The sequence below is a fragment of the Myotis daubentonii genome, chromosome 11, assembly GCF_963259705.1.
Source record: "Myotis daubentonii chromosome 11, mMyoDau2.1, whole genome shotgun sequence".
NCBI classification, from domain to species: Eukaryota; Metazoa; Chordata; class Mammalia; order Chiroptera; family Vespertilionidae; genus Myotis; species Myotis daubentonii.
Window position 1 is genome coordinate 31,654,420 of NC_081850.1, and position 16,676 is coordinate 31,671,095.

Below are 16,676 nucleotides of genomic sequence, written 5' to 3' on the forward strand. Positions count from 1 at the left end.
ATAATGAATCTACTGTTCTACAATAATGACTGCTCCTTTGAAAAACCATAATCTCTCTGCTGTCAATCACTGTTGATCAAGCAAAACCCTGGTGCCTGTTTAGAGCTGTCTGGCAGCTGCCTTGGTTTGGCATGTGCTTGTTGGCACTGACCCAGTCAATGCTGGAGTGAAAGGGGTGACCCCATCTCTGAAACCCTGACCCCAACTCACTCATTCAATTAAAAAATCCATCAATAATCACTCCTCACACAGACAAGATCAGAAAAAAATAGACCATTCAGCAGTGCAAGCTAAAAATAAGATTACTCGCTCACAATACTCTAATAATAAATTATCTGAAGTTCTACTTATCTGTCTAATAATGTTTTTAAAATTAGTACGGGGGGAGGGGGGGGGATGAGTTCAAAACTAAAAATGTAAAGGTTCCAATCAATTTCCTTTTGCCTCCCAGTCTTCTTTCAGCAGATAAAAGAAAAATCCATATAAGAAGATAACATTTCATACACTTACACATTTTCTCCTATAGATATCTACAGCATTCAGAAAGTATATTATTTGTAGTCATGCCCATCTGACATTTTCCATTTTACTCAAAAGATTTTATGGTTTGGTATTACAGCAATATACAAATTTGACAGCTTGCAATAGGATCTACTCCCTGTAGCAAATCATTCTGACAGTTAAGAACTATACAGCTACTAATGTACTTTTTTTTTTACACTACAATTATTTAAAAATCTTACAAAGTTGGGGACATGTGTATGTTTACGTCCTGAAGAATGTTCCTAATGATACTGTACATTTTATGCTGGACTTGTTAAATAATAGGACCCTACACACCACCCCACAATTATGCCATTTCTAGCATCACTCCTTCAGTAGAATAGTTCACTATTAAAAGCACATTTTTCCTCAACCTCATTTAAACAATAAACTTGCTCATCATTGTCAATGTTTATTATTCTCTTAGAATTCCTCTTTTTCTTGAAAAATCACTGAAGACGTGAATAAATCAGTACATGAGTTAATGCGGAACATAATGACCTTTGTTATTGCCTTTACAATGCTACTTTTTTTTCTCTTAAAGTGATGAAAGATCATCAATATGTCTTTACATTTCCCGAAATGCATTAACAGAGGCTCTGTCAAATACAACTGTGATTCCTCTAAGTTAGAGAACAAAGCTGCTCTCTAACACTGCAGTAACGTTAACTAGATAGGAGTGATCTTACAGCACGAGAGGCATCTCGCTCTCAGTAACTCCGTTTTTAGTATTCAATACATCTGATAACATAAGCCAGTTAGCAAGAGAACAAGTGCCTTCCTTCTTCTAAGAAATGGGAAGCATGAATGCATTCCCCACCTCAATTCAACTCTTCCGATGGAATACCACAGTGAAACCACTCTATTTTCAGAATTGATGTACCTTTCAAAACTATAATCTTTGGCTTTCAAGTTCACTATTATTTGACTTCAGGTACAAATTTTAAAGTGTATAGAGGCTTCTAAGTAGAATAGTTGGACTCAGCCAGATACTAAAAGGCTTGTAGCTCAGCCATCATTGCAGTGTAAATTCCTTTTCAAAATAATGTTCCTCACTCAGAGAACACTTGTGCCTGGTTCACTTGTCAAATACAAATTGGATGGAGGTCATCGAATGCCTGAGGGCAACTTCAGCTACTCCAAAATTCATTTCTCCCTCTATTTGGCTTCAGAAATAGGATTTCAAATGTAAAAATCCTAGGAATGTCTACAGACATAGAAACCAAGGCACGGTGCTATGCCACTGAGGGGATGTGTGGTCAATGAACACCACCAAGTTTTGTATGCAATGTCCACAATAGAGATAGACATCATTTTCTTTAATGCATGCAATTTAATATTTAAATGTTCCTACAACACTTCTATTTGAGAATTTTCCCTCGAAACACGAAGAATGTTTAAAACTAATGGTTGCCTTTAGGGTTGCTGTAATTTCTAAGATTTCTTAGAATCCACAAACTTGTTTACTGTTCTCTTATATAAATTCCACAGGTCTTTGATTAATTTAATCTTCATAAAACAATCAATGTATGTAATAGATATTCATGGTAAGTATGTTACAAATACCAAAACTTTATGCTGTTTTACACCTCTCGTTGATTTTTTCTTAATGTTCTTCCCTTAAATTTTATAATCAAATCGAAAGATTTTTTGGTGACCTGCTTCTAAAAGACCATATGAGAGGAAACCAAGATGGCGGCATAGGTAAACACCGGAGATTGCTGCCTCGCACAACCACTTCAAAAATACAACTAAAAGACGGAACGGACATCACCCAGAACCAGAGGAAGGCTGGCTGAGAGGAAATTCTACAACTAGAAGGAAAGAGAAAAGCATACCGAGACTCAGAGGAGGCACAGTGCGGAAGTAAAATACTAAGGTGCGGAGGTGTGAGCAGAGCGGGCTGGGGGCTGAGGGTGCGATTGTCTTTTCCAATCGGGAGGGAGTCTCAGACTCTGAGCTCCAGATCCAGGTGAGTCTCTAGGGACCAAGAATCAAACAGGAGAAGCGGGACTGTCTGGCATCGAGAGGAACTCGATGGCAGCTTTCTCTCCGAGGTTTGCAGCGGTTGCTGGGACACTGAGAGGCAGAGCCTCTAGGGATGGGACTGAGAGCATCCATACCTGCTCGCTCCGCCAACCCTGTTGATCCTCTGGGACCTGCCCCGCACAAGCCCTGCAAAGAGGCATTTGCCGGATAGCCTCAGGCAAAGGCTAGATTAGCACCTCCCTAGAGGACAGAAGTTCTCTCACTGCTGACACAGCTGATTCTCACAGCCAGTTGGCCTGGAGGTCAAATCCCCCCCAGTATTACATAAAACAATCAAGGCTTAACTACAACAAGACTGCGCACAAAGACCACTAGGGCCTGCACCAAGAAAGCATAAAAAATGCGGAGACAAACAGGACACAAATGTCAGAAATGGAGAATATAGAGTTCAAAACCACACTTTTTTCAAAACCACTCTCAAGAACTGTCTAGAAGCCACTGATAAATTTAGTAAGGCCCTCAAGAAGACTGGTGAGACCGCCAATAAATATAGTGAGATCCTCAAGAAATCTACTGAGACCCTCAATGTTGTGATAAAGGACCAACTAGAAATTAAGCATACACTGACTGAAATAAAGGATATTATACAGACTCCCAACAGCAGACCAGAGGAGCACAAGAATCAAGTCAAAGATTTGAAATGTGAAGAAGCAAAAAACAACCGGAAAAGCAAAATGAAAAAGGAATCCGAAAATACGAAGATAGTGTAAGGAGCCTCTGGGACAACTTCAAGCGTACCAACATCCGAATTATAGGGGTGCCAGAAGATGAGAGAGATCAAATTTGAAAAAATAATGACAGAAAACTTCCTCTACCTGGTGAAAGAAATAGACTTACAAGTCCAGGAAGCGCAGAGAACCCCAAACAAAAGGAATCCAAAGAGGACCACACCAAGACACATCATAATTAAAATGCCAAGAGCAAAAGACAAAGAGAGAATCTTAAAAGCAGCAAGAGAAAGAAACTCAGTTACCTACAAGGGAATACCCATACGACTGTCAGCTGATTTCTCAACAGAAACTTTGCAGGCCAGAAGGGAGTGGCAAGAAATATTCAAAGTGATGAATACCAAGAACCTACAACCAAGGTTACTTTATCCAGCAAAGCTATCATTCAGAATTGAAGGTCAGATAAAGAGCTTCACAGATAAGGAAAAGCTAAAGGAGTTCATCACCACCAAACCAGTATTATATGAAATGCTGAAAGGTATCCTTTAAGAAGAGGAAGAGGAAGAAAAAGGTAAAGATACAAATTATGAACAACAAATACGCATCTATTGACAAGTGACTCTAAGACTCAAGTGAATAAATAATCTGATGAACAGAATGAACTGGTGATTATAGAAAGGGAATCAGGGACATAGAAAGGGAATGGACTGACTATTCTTGGGGGGGAAAGGGGTGTGGGAGATGCGGGAAGAGACTGGACAAAAATCGTGCACCTATGGATGAGGACAGTGGGTGGGGAGTGAGGGCGGAGGGTGGGGTGGGAACTGGGAGGAGGGGAGTTATGGGGGGGGGGGGAAAGAGGAACAAATGTAATAATCTGAACAATAAGGATTTAATTTTAAAAAATAATAATAATAAAATAAAAGACCATATGATACTGGAGACCTTTCCAACAGCTGATACTGCTATCTTCTGTGAAAATCAAAAAGATACATTCTAACTTCCTGGGTGTTTTATATCTCTCTACTTTTGTGTGTGTGTTCTCATCTTTGCACAATTATGTTCCTGTTCCAGAGATTCAGTTATGATCATGGGCAACCAAGAAAGAAGGACACAAGAAAAGTAAATGATTGCATAAATTCTAAAATCTACATCATGTGGGGGCAATTGCTTTATTTTTGTCCTCAGGCACACCAGGCTTCTGTGACTCCTCACAAACCCTCCCTGGCGATCCCTGAGCACACACACCATCAAATGCAGAGTGGGAGGTGTCCTCACCATCCTGCCAGGGGCCCAGGCCCTGATGCTCTCTGTACATGAGGAGACAGTACTGAAGCACATGGGAAGGGGTGGGGAAAGACCAGGCTTGTCACATGGATAACTTTTCCTACGTTGAAAAGTCAGTTAGAAGCAAAGGAATTCATGCTAAGTGAGTAAGTAAGAAAAATACTAAGTAATCTAGAATCTGCATTAATTAAGCTGACAGAGAAAATGGTTTTCCCTTTCAAATATGACTTTGGATATAGCCTATTCAGATAACTTTCAGTCATTTCTTTCCTATAAAAGGAAGGCTCTGCTTAATAACTTGATGCTTTTAGATAGCAACCTGTAGCATTTTTCAGATGAGGCAGCAATTACTTTAATAATCCCTGAGATGCCGAAACTGGTTTGGCTCAGTAGATAGAGCGTCGGCCTGCGGACTGAAGGGTCCCGGGTTCGATTCCGGTCAAGGGCATGTACCTGGGTTGCGGGCACGTCCCCAGTGGGAGATGTGCAGGAGGCAGCTGATCGATGTTTCTCTCTCATCGATGTTTCTAACTCTCTATCTCTCTCCCTTCCTCTCTGTAAAAAGTCAATAAAATATATTTTAAAAAAAAATAAAATAAAATAATCCCTGAGATAATTATTGTTCGTAAAAGCTAAATATTTTTAAAGATAAAAAGGAAAGAACAACTAATTAGATAAAGACCATTATAGCCAAATATATAGTTCCACTAAAATTTTGTTGGTTTTTAAAAATAATAAATTTTATCCAAGTATTTCAAGTGATCATCAATGTAAATAAAATAAAATACAGTGACTGGAAAATAAGTCTAGTCTCATCATTGCTGTACATTTAATTACCTAATGAGTAGAGGCCACAGCTGTGATATTACCAAACAAGGTGGCCATCTGAGATAAAGGTTCTTCTTCAAGCACACACCATTTTAGAGTCAATATAACCCACTGCAAAGCACTGGAACTCTTGTTTTGCATTTCCTGCCTCTTCTTTCCTAATGGTCTTTATTAAGCAAGAGCAAAAATCTGCTAAAGCCAACAAATCCTTTCTTACACCCTCAACAAAAATCTTCCTACACAAATAATGGTACAGAGGGCTATTTCAAAAGCTACATGTTGACCTTATCTTACCTAATAAAAGACAAACATGCAAATTGACCATACCTTCGCTACGCCTCCCACTGGCTAATCACCACGCTCACCAGCCAATTAGAGTGCCTATATGCAAATTAACTGCCAACAAAGATGGCAGCCAGCAGCCACGGAGCTGGAGCGAGCAGGAAGCTTGCTTGCTTCAATGATGGAGGAAGCCAAGGGTCCCCGCCTGCCACGGCCCGGCTCTGAGCTACACTCAAAGCAACAAAGTTTCAATTATAGAAGGTAAACAAACCCCAGATACCTGCTTTCAGCTGGCCATGGCCACGGAGCTGGAGCGAGCAGGAGGCTTGCTTGCTCCAGTGATGAAGGAAGCCAGCCTGCTGCCAGCTCTGAGCTCCACTCAAAAGCAACAAAGTTTCAATTATAGAAGGTAAATAAACCCCAGATACCTGCGTTCAGCAGGCTGTGGCCATGGAGCTGGAGCGAGCAGGAGGCTTGTTGCCCCTGCGATGGAAGAATACAGAAGGTAAATAAACCCAGATACCTGCTTCCAGTTGCCATTGCCATGGAGCTGGAGTGAATAAAAATAAAAAAGGAAAGGCTGGGAGCTTCAGTAGCCGGGGTGCTTGGTCAGTCTGAAAGCAGCCATCAGCCCCTTACCCAGGCTGGCCAGGCACCCCAATGGGGACCCCCACCCTGAAGGGGGTTTGGGCAGCGTGAAAATAGCCATCAACCCCTCACCCAGGCTGGCCAGGCACCCCAGTGGAGACCCCCACCCTGAAGGGGGTTGGGGCAGCCTGCAAATAGCCATCAGCCCCTTACCCAGGCTGGCCAGGCACCCCAGTGGGGACCCGCAGCCTGAAGGAGGTGTGACCAGCTGCAAACACCCATCAGCCCCTCACCCAGGCTGGCCAGGCACCCCAGCGGGCCCCCCACCCTGGTCCAGGACACCCTTCATGGCAAACAAGCCGGCCCCCACCCGTGCACCAGGCCTCTATTCTATAAAATAAAAGGGTAATATGCAAACTGACCCTAACAGCAGAATGACTGGGAATGACTGGTCACTATGACACGCACTGACCACCAGGGGGCAGACGCTCAATGCAGGAGCTGCCTCTTGGTGGTCAGTGCATTCCCACAGGGGGAGTTCTGCTCAGCCACAAGCCAGACTGATGGCTGCCAGTACAGCGGTGATGGTGGGAGCCTCTCCCACCTACTCAGCAGCACTAAGGATGTCCCACTACAGCTTAGGCCTGCTCCCCGCTGGTAAGTGGACATCCCCCGAGGGCTGCTGGGCTGCCAGAGGGATGTCTGATTGCCAGCTTGGGCCTGATCCCCCAGGGAGCGGGCATAAGCCACCAGGTGGTCATCCTCCGAGGGGTCCCAGACTGCGAGAGGGCACAGGCCGGGCTAAGGGATCCCACCCCCCTCCGAGTGCACAAATTTTTGTGCACCAGGCCTCTAGTGAATAAATAAGAGGCTAACAACAGTATTACCAAAATATTCAAATACTTCTGTGTAAATACCAGTATTCCACAGTCTAGAAAGATTGCTAATAATAATGAGCATTTATTTTAAATATGTAGCTTTCATATATCAGAAGACATTTTAAACTCATGTTGGCCTCTTGCAGTTACTGGCTTTTACTAGTGTTGCTTAGTATTTATATAGAAAACACTAACTTACCCCAAGGGAAAGCAGCTCTTTTCAGATGACTAAATGAAAAAGTGAACTAAAAACTTGCCCTCTGGAATTCATCACTTTGAATGCACAGCAAGCTGCACCTTCCCTACCCTGCTGCTATCCCTTGGGTTAGACACACACACCTCTGCAAGTGCAGGCAACTTGCTAGGAGAGGTGATTTAAGGGCAAGGGGATGGTATGGTACACCAGCACCACCTAGTGGGCAGTGGAGAGAGGCTCAGAGCCCCCTTGCTGCTTCATGGATGAGCAATTTGTTCTACCTTCATCAGGTCACTTGTTTTCAATCCCCAGATCATCAGAGAGGTTCCAAGATCAGGACTCACAGACAACAGGGCAAGTGCTGCAAAGACGCTCCACAGGCTCTCCGAAATACTGTGATGCTCTATAACCTAATCACATGTACCCTGCGATGCCAGCATGGAAAGCAATACCTTGGCTTAGAGCAGTGAGCACAGAGCTGTGCATGAGTTTACCACCACAGCTTTCTCAGTAGAAACCATAAAAAGGCACAAACCATTTGGTATTGTCTGATCACACCGTCCAGCCATATATGTTAAGCCAGAAGCACAAATAATAAATAACCATTTTCTCCCTTTTATTTATTCCATAAATATTCACTTAGTAACTACCATTTGCATAGGTGTGTGCACACAAACCTCACAGAATTTTAATATTTATGAAACTTGATTATTTTTCAAAGTTGTTCAATTTCTATAAAAACAGATGTTAAAAAACTAAATCAGATTACATAACTAATACAGTAGTAAATATACACATATGTTGTCAAATTCTATTAATTTATTGACAAATAAGAAATCTGAATAATTGGCAAAAAAAGATCTTTAGGATGTTTTTAAAAGCAATTAAGAATTTCTGTTCTCTCAGTCTCCAACTTACTTCTTTCAATCAAGATAGTCCGTGTCTAAAAATGAAAATTTTCTCTGTATGTTTATGTCTTCTCTGTAGACCAGTGGATTCTCAGATGGGGATATGGGCCTCCCAGGGGTATATGTGGCACTGTCTGCCTGTTCAAGGATGCTGCCGTCTGCCATGCACATGACAGTCACCCACAGCAAAGAAGTAACTTTTCTAAAAGGTCAACAGAGCCAGCTGAGAAAGCCTAATCTACACTATAAGATGCTAGCAGACAAGAGCAATGTCTTATTAAAAAATATACACTAAGTATTTGGTAAGATAAGATAACTATTTGGTGAAATAAGTTGACACTGACATCTAACTCATTCTTAATATCCCCCGTCCGTGTGAGTAGGAAGGTGGGTGGGCAGTCTAGCATCCAGAAAAGGGTTGGCTGTAGCCCCAGAAAAAGACTGAAACTGACACCAGCAGACACACACGCATTCACTAAATAGACATAGTGAAATAATTTGCCTATACGGACAGTGGCCTGTGTGAAATACCACATATAACTACTGCTCTGACTTCGGATTGGTGATGCACTCACTAAATTAATGTTCAAAAGCATGCGAATGTCGGAAAGCACATCCTTGACTGTAATAGGGCAGAGCATCCTATTCTCTGGGAAGGTGCACTTCACCCCACACACATGATCATTTGTAAATTTTGTTGTTCAAGGCCAGCCTGTCAGGGTCCAATCACCCCAGACACTGGGTAAGACCAGGGCACAGACAGCACTATAGGAGGGTCGCAGGTGATGGTTCTGTGATGAGGGTTCTTGGTGAAAAAGTTAGCCAGACTTCTGACCATTGCCCCCTTGCAAACAATTACAGCATTTTTGAGTGAATCCCATCCCCCACCCCCCTCCACAAAATGAAGTTTCTCCTTGAAATTTCCTATTTAAGGTAACCAGTATGAGCATATCAATAAATATATGAAGACACTCTCTATGCATATAAAAACACATTAAAAAATGGGGGGAAATCTGATATATCGCCTGCTATTTTCACCCAGATTGTTTCATGGACATCTGTATGTCAATAATCAGCTCGATAACAGACATTAGGTTATTTTAAATCTTAAATTCACTCAAGACATACTGTTGTAAAGGTACCAACTGTTTTAGGATGTAAAGTATAAGGAGTCTGTGATATACATAATCTAAGTTAGGCACGGCATTGTGAAGAAAACAGTAAGCTTTGCCACCTTCCCATGCAATCATCAGATTCCAGTCTTCTAGACACAGCTTCCTCAATGGCATTGAAATGGTCGTGCTGTCCCTCCTGCTGTTTCCTTAAAACCCATGTGGGACTGGTATGGATAACAATACACCATTAAGAAAACACTCATGGCCCTAACTGGTTTGGCTCACTGGGTAGAGCGTCAGCCTGCAGACTGAAGGGTCCCGGGTTCGATTCCAGTCAAGGGCACGTGCCTGGGTTGCGGGCTTAATCCCCATTAGGGGACGTGCAGGAGGCAGCCAATCAATGACTCTCTCTCATCATTGATGTTTCTATCTCTCTCTCTCTCTCCCTTCCTCTCTGAAATCAATAAAGATACATATTTAAAAAAAAAAAAAAAAGAAAAGAAAACACTCATGGACAACAGAAGCAAAATGAAGGTCCAGCTTCAAGAATTGTGACTAATCATTCCGAGGGGCATTAACCTGGGGAACAGAGTCATCTTTCAATGAAGTGTTTAAATTTTTGAAAATACATATTGCCGAAACCGGTTTGGCTCAGTGGATAGAGCGTCGGCCTGCGGACTGGAAGGTCCCAGGTTCGATTCCGGTCAAGGGCATGTACCTGGGTTGCGGGCATATCCCCAGTGGGAGATGTGCAGGAGGCAGCTGATCGATGTTTCTCTCTCATCGATGTTTCTAACTCTCTATCTCTCTCCCTTCCTCTCTGTAAAAAATCAATAAAATATATTTAAAAAAATAAATAAATAAAAATAAAAAAAAAAAGAAAATACATATTACTTGTAAATCATAAAAAAGTAAAATGTAAGATATTTGTGTTTGTTACATTAAATATTAAAAAATTTTTGACATATGAATTCAACATTTTTTTCATAACCTGCCTGAAAGCAGATCTCTTTTTTTCTTTCTTAATGGTGATTTTTTAAATTGGTGACCAAGATATAAGATTTCAAGCTTTGCTATGGAAGTCCAGGAGCCAAAGAATTGAATTTTAAAGGGCCTTTTAAATGACCCATTCATTTCCATCTCATTTATAACCCTGAGCATCCTATTCCCACTGCTCACATCTGCTCACCAGTTCTACAAAGGGCCTCTGTTTCCTAGCAATGTGAAATCCTAGATAGAGCTATAACGAACAGTAAGTGTTCACTTTTCCTTCCGTGGGGCGGTGACAACAGATTAGATTCCAAGTACCTAAGATAGAGACAGTACACCCTGGTCTCTGTTGGGGAAAGAATGGTAATGAACAAAACAAGTAACAGTCAGGCAGAACGAGCGCTACAGCTATAGTGCCCGAGACAGTCTCAAGTGGAAATGCCTCAAGTTAAAAATAACAAGAACCGAAGACGTTCTAGGGCAGCGGTTCTCAACCTGTGGGTCGCGACCCTTTTGATGGTGGAACGACCCTTTCACAGGGGTCGCCTAAGACCATCCTGCATATCAGATATTTACATTATGATTCATAACAGTAGCAACATTACAGTTATGAAGTAGCAACGAAAATAATTTTATGGTTGGGTCACAACATGAGGAACTGTATTTAAAGGGCCAGAAGGTTGAGAACCACTGTTCTAGGGATTTAAGTCCATGTGTAAGATACGCTCCCACATTTTAAGGTCATGCAATTTAACTTTAGGGAAAATTCTCATTAAATACGAATTATAAGGACCTAACCTAATGATCTTCTGGCTACCAACTGAATAGAACTCCAAGGTTACTTCAATGTTAAGGACATTAACGGCCTATCTTTTCAATAAAACATGCTCTGAACAAAGAGAACCACTGGAAAGATTTTTATGAGAGTTTCTAAACAGGTCAGAAGAAAATCAGCCTGGGAGTTTGGCACATTAAATGACTTGTGTCTTATTAGTAGTAAGTGAGGAAATCCCTGGGTAATAGTAATAATTTGTATTTCTCTACAAGTCTCTTGGTGAAGAGATGATAAAATCAGGTTAGATGCATTTTGCTAAGTCAAGACCAACCAAAGAGAGGCAAGAGAGAACAGAAACTCTAAACAATGTACACAGAAACAGTAGTTCAGGTCTGTTATGAACAAACCTCACCAGATCGTCTATAGTCTGAAAATTCACATTAACCCAGGAAATGTATTCCTTTGCCTTATTTCAAACAGAGTTTGAAGAAGGTTATAAGCATACTTACAATATAACAGGAAAAGCATATGTACAGATAAGTAAATTTAGCCTAAAGGAAAGAAAGGGTGGAATAATAAAATGAAGCTAAGAGAAAAATCACCTTGGAAATGTGTGTATTAATAAAAATATTCAGAACTTGAAATTAATTCTAATTTATGAGGTAAAAAAGAAGCTTTGCCACTCACCAATTTTAACCTCTGTAAAGGTATTCTGCCTACATCTATCTGTGTCCTTTCTGGGACATTAGTGAATCGAACTTCTGGGACCGCGACGGCACACATGACATGGGCCCACCTACAGAAAAGGAGACATTAAACATAAACACAAGTTCCCTAAGCTTATATACCTCATACTTCAACCAGGCAATGCAATTCTCACAGAGGGGAAACACACAGATAAGAAAGAAAGCCAAGAGCCTGAATCCATCACAAACAGACTACTCTTTGAATTTTAAATCTATTAGACAATACCTGGATGGATTCAGAAGCACACCTGCCCACCACTGTGACTTGAAAAACTAGGTAAAGACCAAAGATTCAATCCTATCAATATATGTATGGTTTTCTATGCTTGACCTGCAAAATACTGAAATGTAGGTTTGCTGTTTCATTTGATACTGCAATACAGGTGTTTAATATATTTTAGCTAATTAATATATGGCAAAAGATTAATTCAAATAATAAAAGTTATGAACTGGGTATAGTACATAATCTTTTTACATAATACAAAAGCCGTAAAGCAAACCAAAATAAACCACAAGTTTTCTAAAAGAACTAATACTAAATATTTAATTAAACTGTCTCTCATTGCAACCCCACTATAATCAAAGGAACCTATTAGAGACGAGAAGAAATGAAATTAGCTTGTTCCCTTGTTTCCTACTTAAAATATAGCATCTTCTTTCAAATTCTGAATTACTCCAGAAAATGATAACATCCCCAATAACACCATTAAGTTTTTCATCAATATTATGTCCCACACAAAAAGCCTCTTGAGCTTTAAAAAGTTCTTGAAAGAATTATCAATTCATCAACCTATTTGTAAATCAAACCACATTTATTTCACTCAAACAACACAAGATTCCATGCTGCCTTTAAAAACCACAAGAGGAGAAGACAAGTGTCAACCCCATCAGGGTACACGCTTCCATGTCTAGATAAATACTATAGTTCCACAGCAAACACTATTTCTTTTTGTCCTAGCCCAAGAGTAGGAAAAGATGTTCTTATCATCTCTGTCTTTACACAGGAGACATCTAAATCATCTCACAGTGTGTATGACTTGTACAACATCCTAGAACTAGTCATTACTTTTTAGCAAAGTGCCTATCACATTAACTGTGAAAGATGAAGATCCCAAATTAAGCGAAAATAGTTTCAAAGACTCATCTTTATTCTTTTTGCTCATATTTATAAGCAATCAGAAACACGTGCACATGCAAACTCCATCATTACATTACATCCAGGGCCCCAAGTCCAGTGCCGGTAGGACCTTGCAGGACGTAAACAGTGTACAGGTTAAATCATGGGAACTTGGGGAACGCATGCCCATTTAGACTAGGTTCTCATCCCAACTTGTTATGGTCATATAGAGAGGCACAATAATTTTTTCAAGTAAAGACGAAAACCTATATTTTATTATAAAAATCTCTCAACTTTTAAATTTTGGATCAAATGCATAAAATGTGTATCAGTCAACTAAAATATATCTTGGGGCTGAATCTGGCCCTCAAGTGCCAGCTTAAAACCTCTGTCTAAACCATGTCTACATATTTCTATTTCTAAAGAATTCTATAAATACTTTTCCCCATTTTAAATAGTAAATTCAGATCATGAAAATAAAATTCACACAAAAATATATTTCAAGAATCGCCATAAAATCCAGATTACCTTTTGTTTATGTTCACATAAGACTCTTCAGATTCTCCAACTGTCCCCTCTAAGTGTTAAAATCAATGTTTCTCTCTGTATTTCTATTGTAGTACATATACTTTCTTGTTAATTTGCTGGTGTTAAAAAGAAATGGTTCACTTTAATGTTATGACTATGATTGATTTTATTTATGTGAAGATAACAGATTTCACTGTTTTCTGCCATACTGTTTTTATTGAACAAATAGGATTCATCATATTAAATGCTACGATTCCAATAGCACCTAGAATGATATGGGCTGCCTTCATTTAAAAGACTGTTAGTACAAAGGGGTTTTTCTTCATGGTGTCAAAGACAGAACAAAAACAAGAGTTGGAACACCTTTGTCAGCAGAGGTGAATGTGGTATCAGTAAAGGTCTCTGCACAGAGTCCCAACCTCAGATCTGGAAAGCACAAGCCTTGTAACAGTGTGTCCAATAATGACAGGCAAAGCAAACTGCCACCCAGAGGCTCAACCATTCCAGAGAGGAGAAGAAAACAATGAAATTCAACACACGGAACGTATTACTTACTTATTGTCCTTAGTTTCCTTAAGAGCACCCCCTCTCAAATTGCAGAGACAGCACTCCTAGAGGAGAAAAAAAATGCCACACAATTATCAGACCTATATAATAAATTACTAGTTAACTAAATGTTCCCATAAATTCTCATTTTTTTATTTTAAAATTAGAATCATTAGGAAATTTATTAAGGCCTATCTCTGAGCAGTTTGAAAAGGGAAAAGCAACAGAGAGGTGGGAAACTGAGGATGTAACCCAAAATGTCCTCATATACATATCTAGAAGAAACCATCATTATGCTGGTACCATGTTCAGCTGCCACCTGTGCAGGAAAGCAGTGGCACAGAGAACTTGGTACCTGGAGAGGTACGAACTACAATTCTAGAAGAGACTATGACCGGTTCTCATAATCTGTGAACCAGATGGCTAAAAAACAGAACTGGCACACTTCATTCCAAGATAAGGAGAAGCAGGAAGCACTTTGTAAAAGATGTCGCTAGAGGAGTGAAAAGGGCCTATTACAGAAACTGCAGTGTTGAAGAAGCACGAAAGAGATGCCTGTTAAAGGAAGATGAGAATCAACTAGAGATCATAAAATTATCATTTTGGTCTTTTTGTGAGCAAATGGTATTGGAAAGATTGTTCTGATAAACCCAGGCTTCCTACCCCAGAAGACAGGGCCATAAAAATGTTTTCCTTTGCCCACATAAGTTTATATTTTTGACATTTTTATGTGTCTTAGATTGACATGGACATTTTCACTCCAAGATGACTCCCTTTACTATAAATACACACTACCGTCATCATTTCTTATTATAATCTTAGGGAAAAATCCATGTGTAAGTAGGGCCAGAAAGCAAAGCAATGCCTTTTGTTGACCTAGAACTTGTTATTAAATACTTAACTCTTTTTATTTTCAACTTCAAGCTTGTCCTCCCAATTTACTGCATTAATAGAGTTTTTAAAAATAGTTATAGGCTTTGGTAGATGAGCAAACAATGCAGTATGCAGATGTTTTATTGAGGTGTACAACTTGAAACCTGTATGGTTATATTAACCAATGTCACCCCAATAAATTCAATTAAAAATAGTTACAGGCTATTTTGTTCTTTTTTCTCTAATCTGTATGTATAAAATTTCTTTATCTGTTCTCCAAGGTGATCTGTAAGTAATTTTAACAGATCTGCCTAGCTTTAAAAGAACTCTAATATAACAACTATTAATAACGGAGTGTCAGACTCCATTGCTTTTATTTTTCTGAGGAGAACAATTAACAAACAACTGAGGAGAATAACATATCTGTATAACTCTTAATAGGCAGCAAAAAAAGGCAAACAACCGGAGACATTCAATGGTTTTATGTGTCTGGAACATCTCTGCACATCTATTTGAAATTTCCTAGGTGATTATCAATAGTTCTGAGTAACAAAAACTGCTCTGTGTACATACATTTGAATCCATAATAAACCCAGCTGAAGGAGATAATTCAATGGAAAATTTCTCTATTCACATCACAAAGCCTTTGAAGGAACTTGTTTTGATGCAGCCCACAATGAAAGAAATATTTCAAAATCCAAATATTAAAAAGGAGAATTGTAGTAATTCAAATTATTTAAAATATACAAATTATTCCATAATAATTTCATATATCATGACTAACTTTATTTTTTTGCCATTAATTTAAGATGCTTTCCACAGGTTGGGGGGAGAATGAAAATTAAAACAAAACATGAGGTCAAAATAACATATAAAAAGATAGTATCAAAGTGGGAATGCAGCAAAGGAGAGCTGTGGACTGCGAGAAGCTCAGACACTCAGAGAATTAGATGTCTGATTAATGAAACTAGTACTGAGGAGATGCCTAAAGGGACAAGTTAGCAGAGTTAAATACAGCAAAGCAGCATGGAAGCTGCTTTAAGCACCTGATTAGGATCATTAGCAGGTACACATGTTGCAGAGCGCTACTATAACAGGAGGAAAAGTCCCCTAAAGTAGAATAACAGGTAGACTTAAGATTTTCAGTGGAGTTGAGGAGACTCCCACTTACTAGACTGTGAAACTCGCTCTTTCTGCAATCACCAGTGACCCCCATGTCACAAAATCTAACAGATCATTCCAAGTCCTTGGTTTGCCTGGCATTTAACAGCATTCAACATATTGATAATGTCTGAAACAGTTTTCTCCTGTGGTTTCTATGACCCATAGTTTTCCAACCCCTAACCAATCAGCAAAGGTAACAACTGGGATTCAAGCTCAAGTCTGCCTGACCACATGTCCCCACCATCGTCTGCCTCCAGGTACAAGGCAAGGCACAGGATATCAAAGTAGAGCGCCAAAATCAATAAGAGACTATGCCTGCCCTAGGAAGCTCACAATTGAGAATGGGAGCAGACCTGTGAATATTTAACCGTACTGGACTAACCAATACCTGCTAACTTTGACAGAATCTTTCATTTGCATGAAGGACCAAAATAGGAACCACACTTGTAAATTTCACTTCTATAAAATTATGCCTTCCTTTGTTCTCTTTGGAGCATAGGTTGCTACTTGAATCTGTCCCTCCCCGGTTGGAACCTTTTTGGTTCTTTATTACAGCCAGAACCTCTTCTTTGGTTAACACAAGGAACAAAATATG

General features: G+C 39.9%; 1 protein-coding gene across 9 annotated transcripts in view; it reads right to left on the reverse strand.

Annotated features, from left to right (window-relative positions):
• The window catches only part of KDM4C (lysine demethylase 4C), a 337,267-nt gene that overhangs the window by 102,965 nt on the left and 217,626 nt on the right, over positions 1 to 16,676 (reverse strand). For 7 of the 9 annotated variants that reach the window (XM_059656697.1, XM_059656696.1, XM_059656699.1 and 4 more), the window contains 2 exons: positions 14,054 to 14,109; positions 11,795 to 11,903 (listed from right to left, as the gene is read on the reverse strand). In XM_059656697.1, the coding sequence (XP_059512680.1) occupies positions 11,795 to 11,903; positions 14,054 to 14,109 (165 nt within the window). Of the gene's footprint in view, positions 1 to 11,559; positions 11,659 to 11,794; positions 11,904 to 14,053; positions 14,110 to 16,676 lie in introns of those variants that run through there. The other 2 variants (XM_059656701.1, XR_009447593.1) reach the window with 2 other exon arrangements.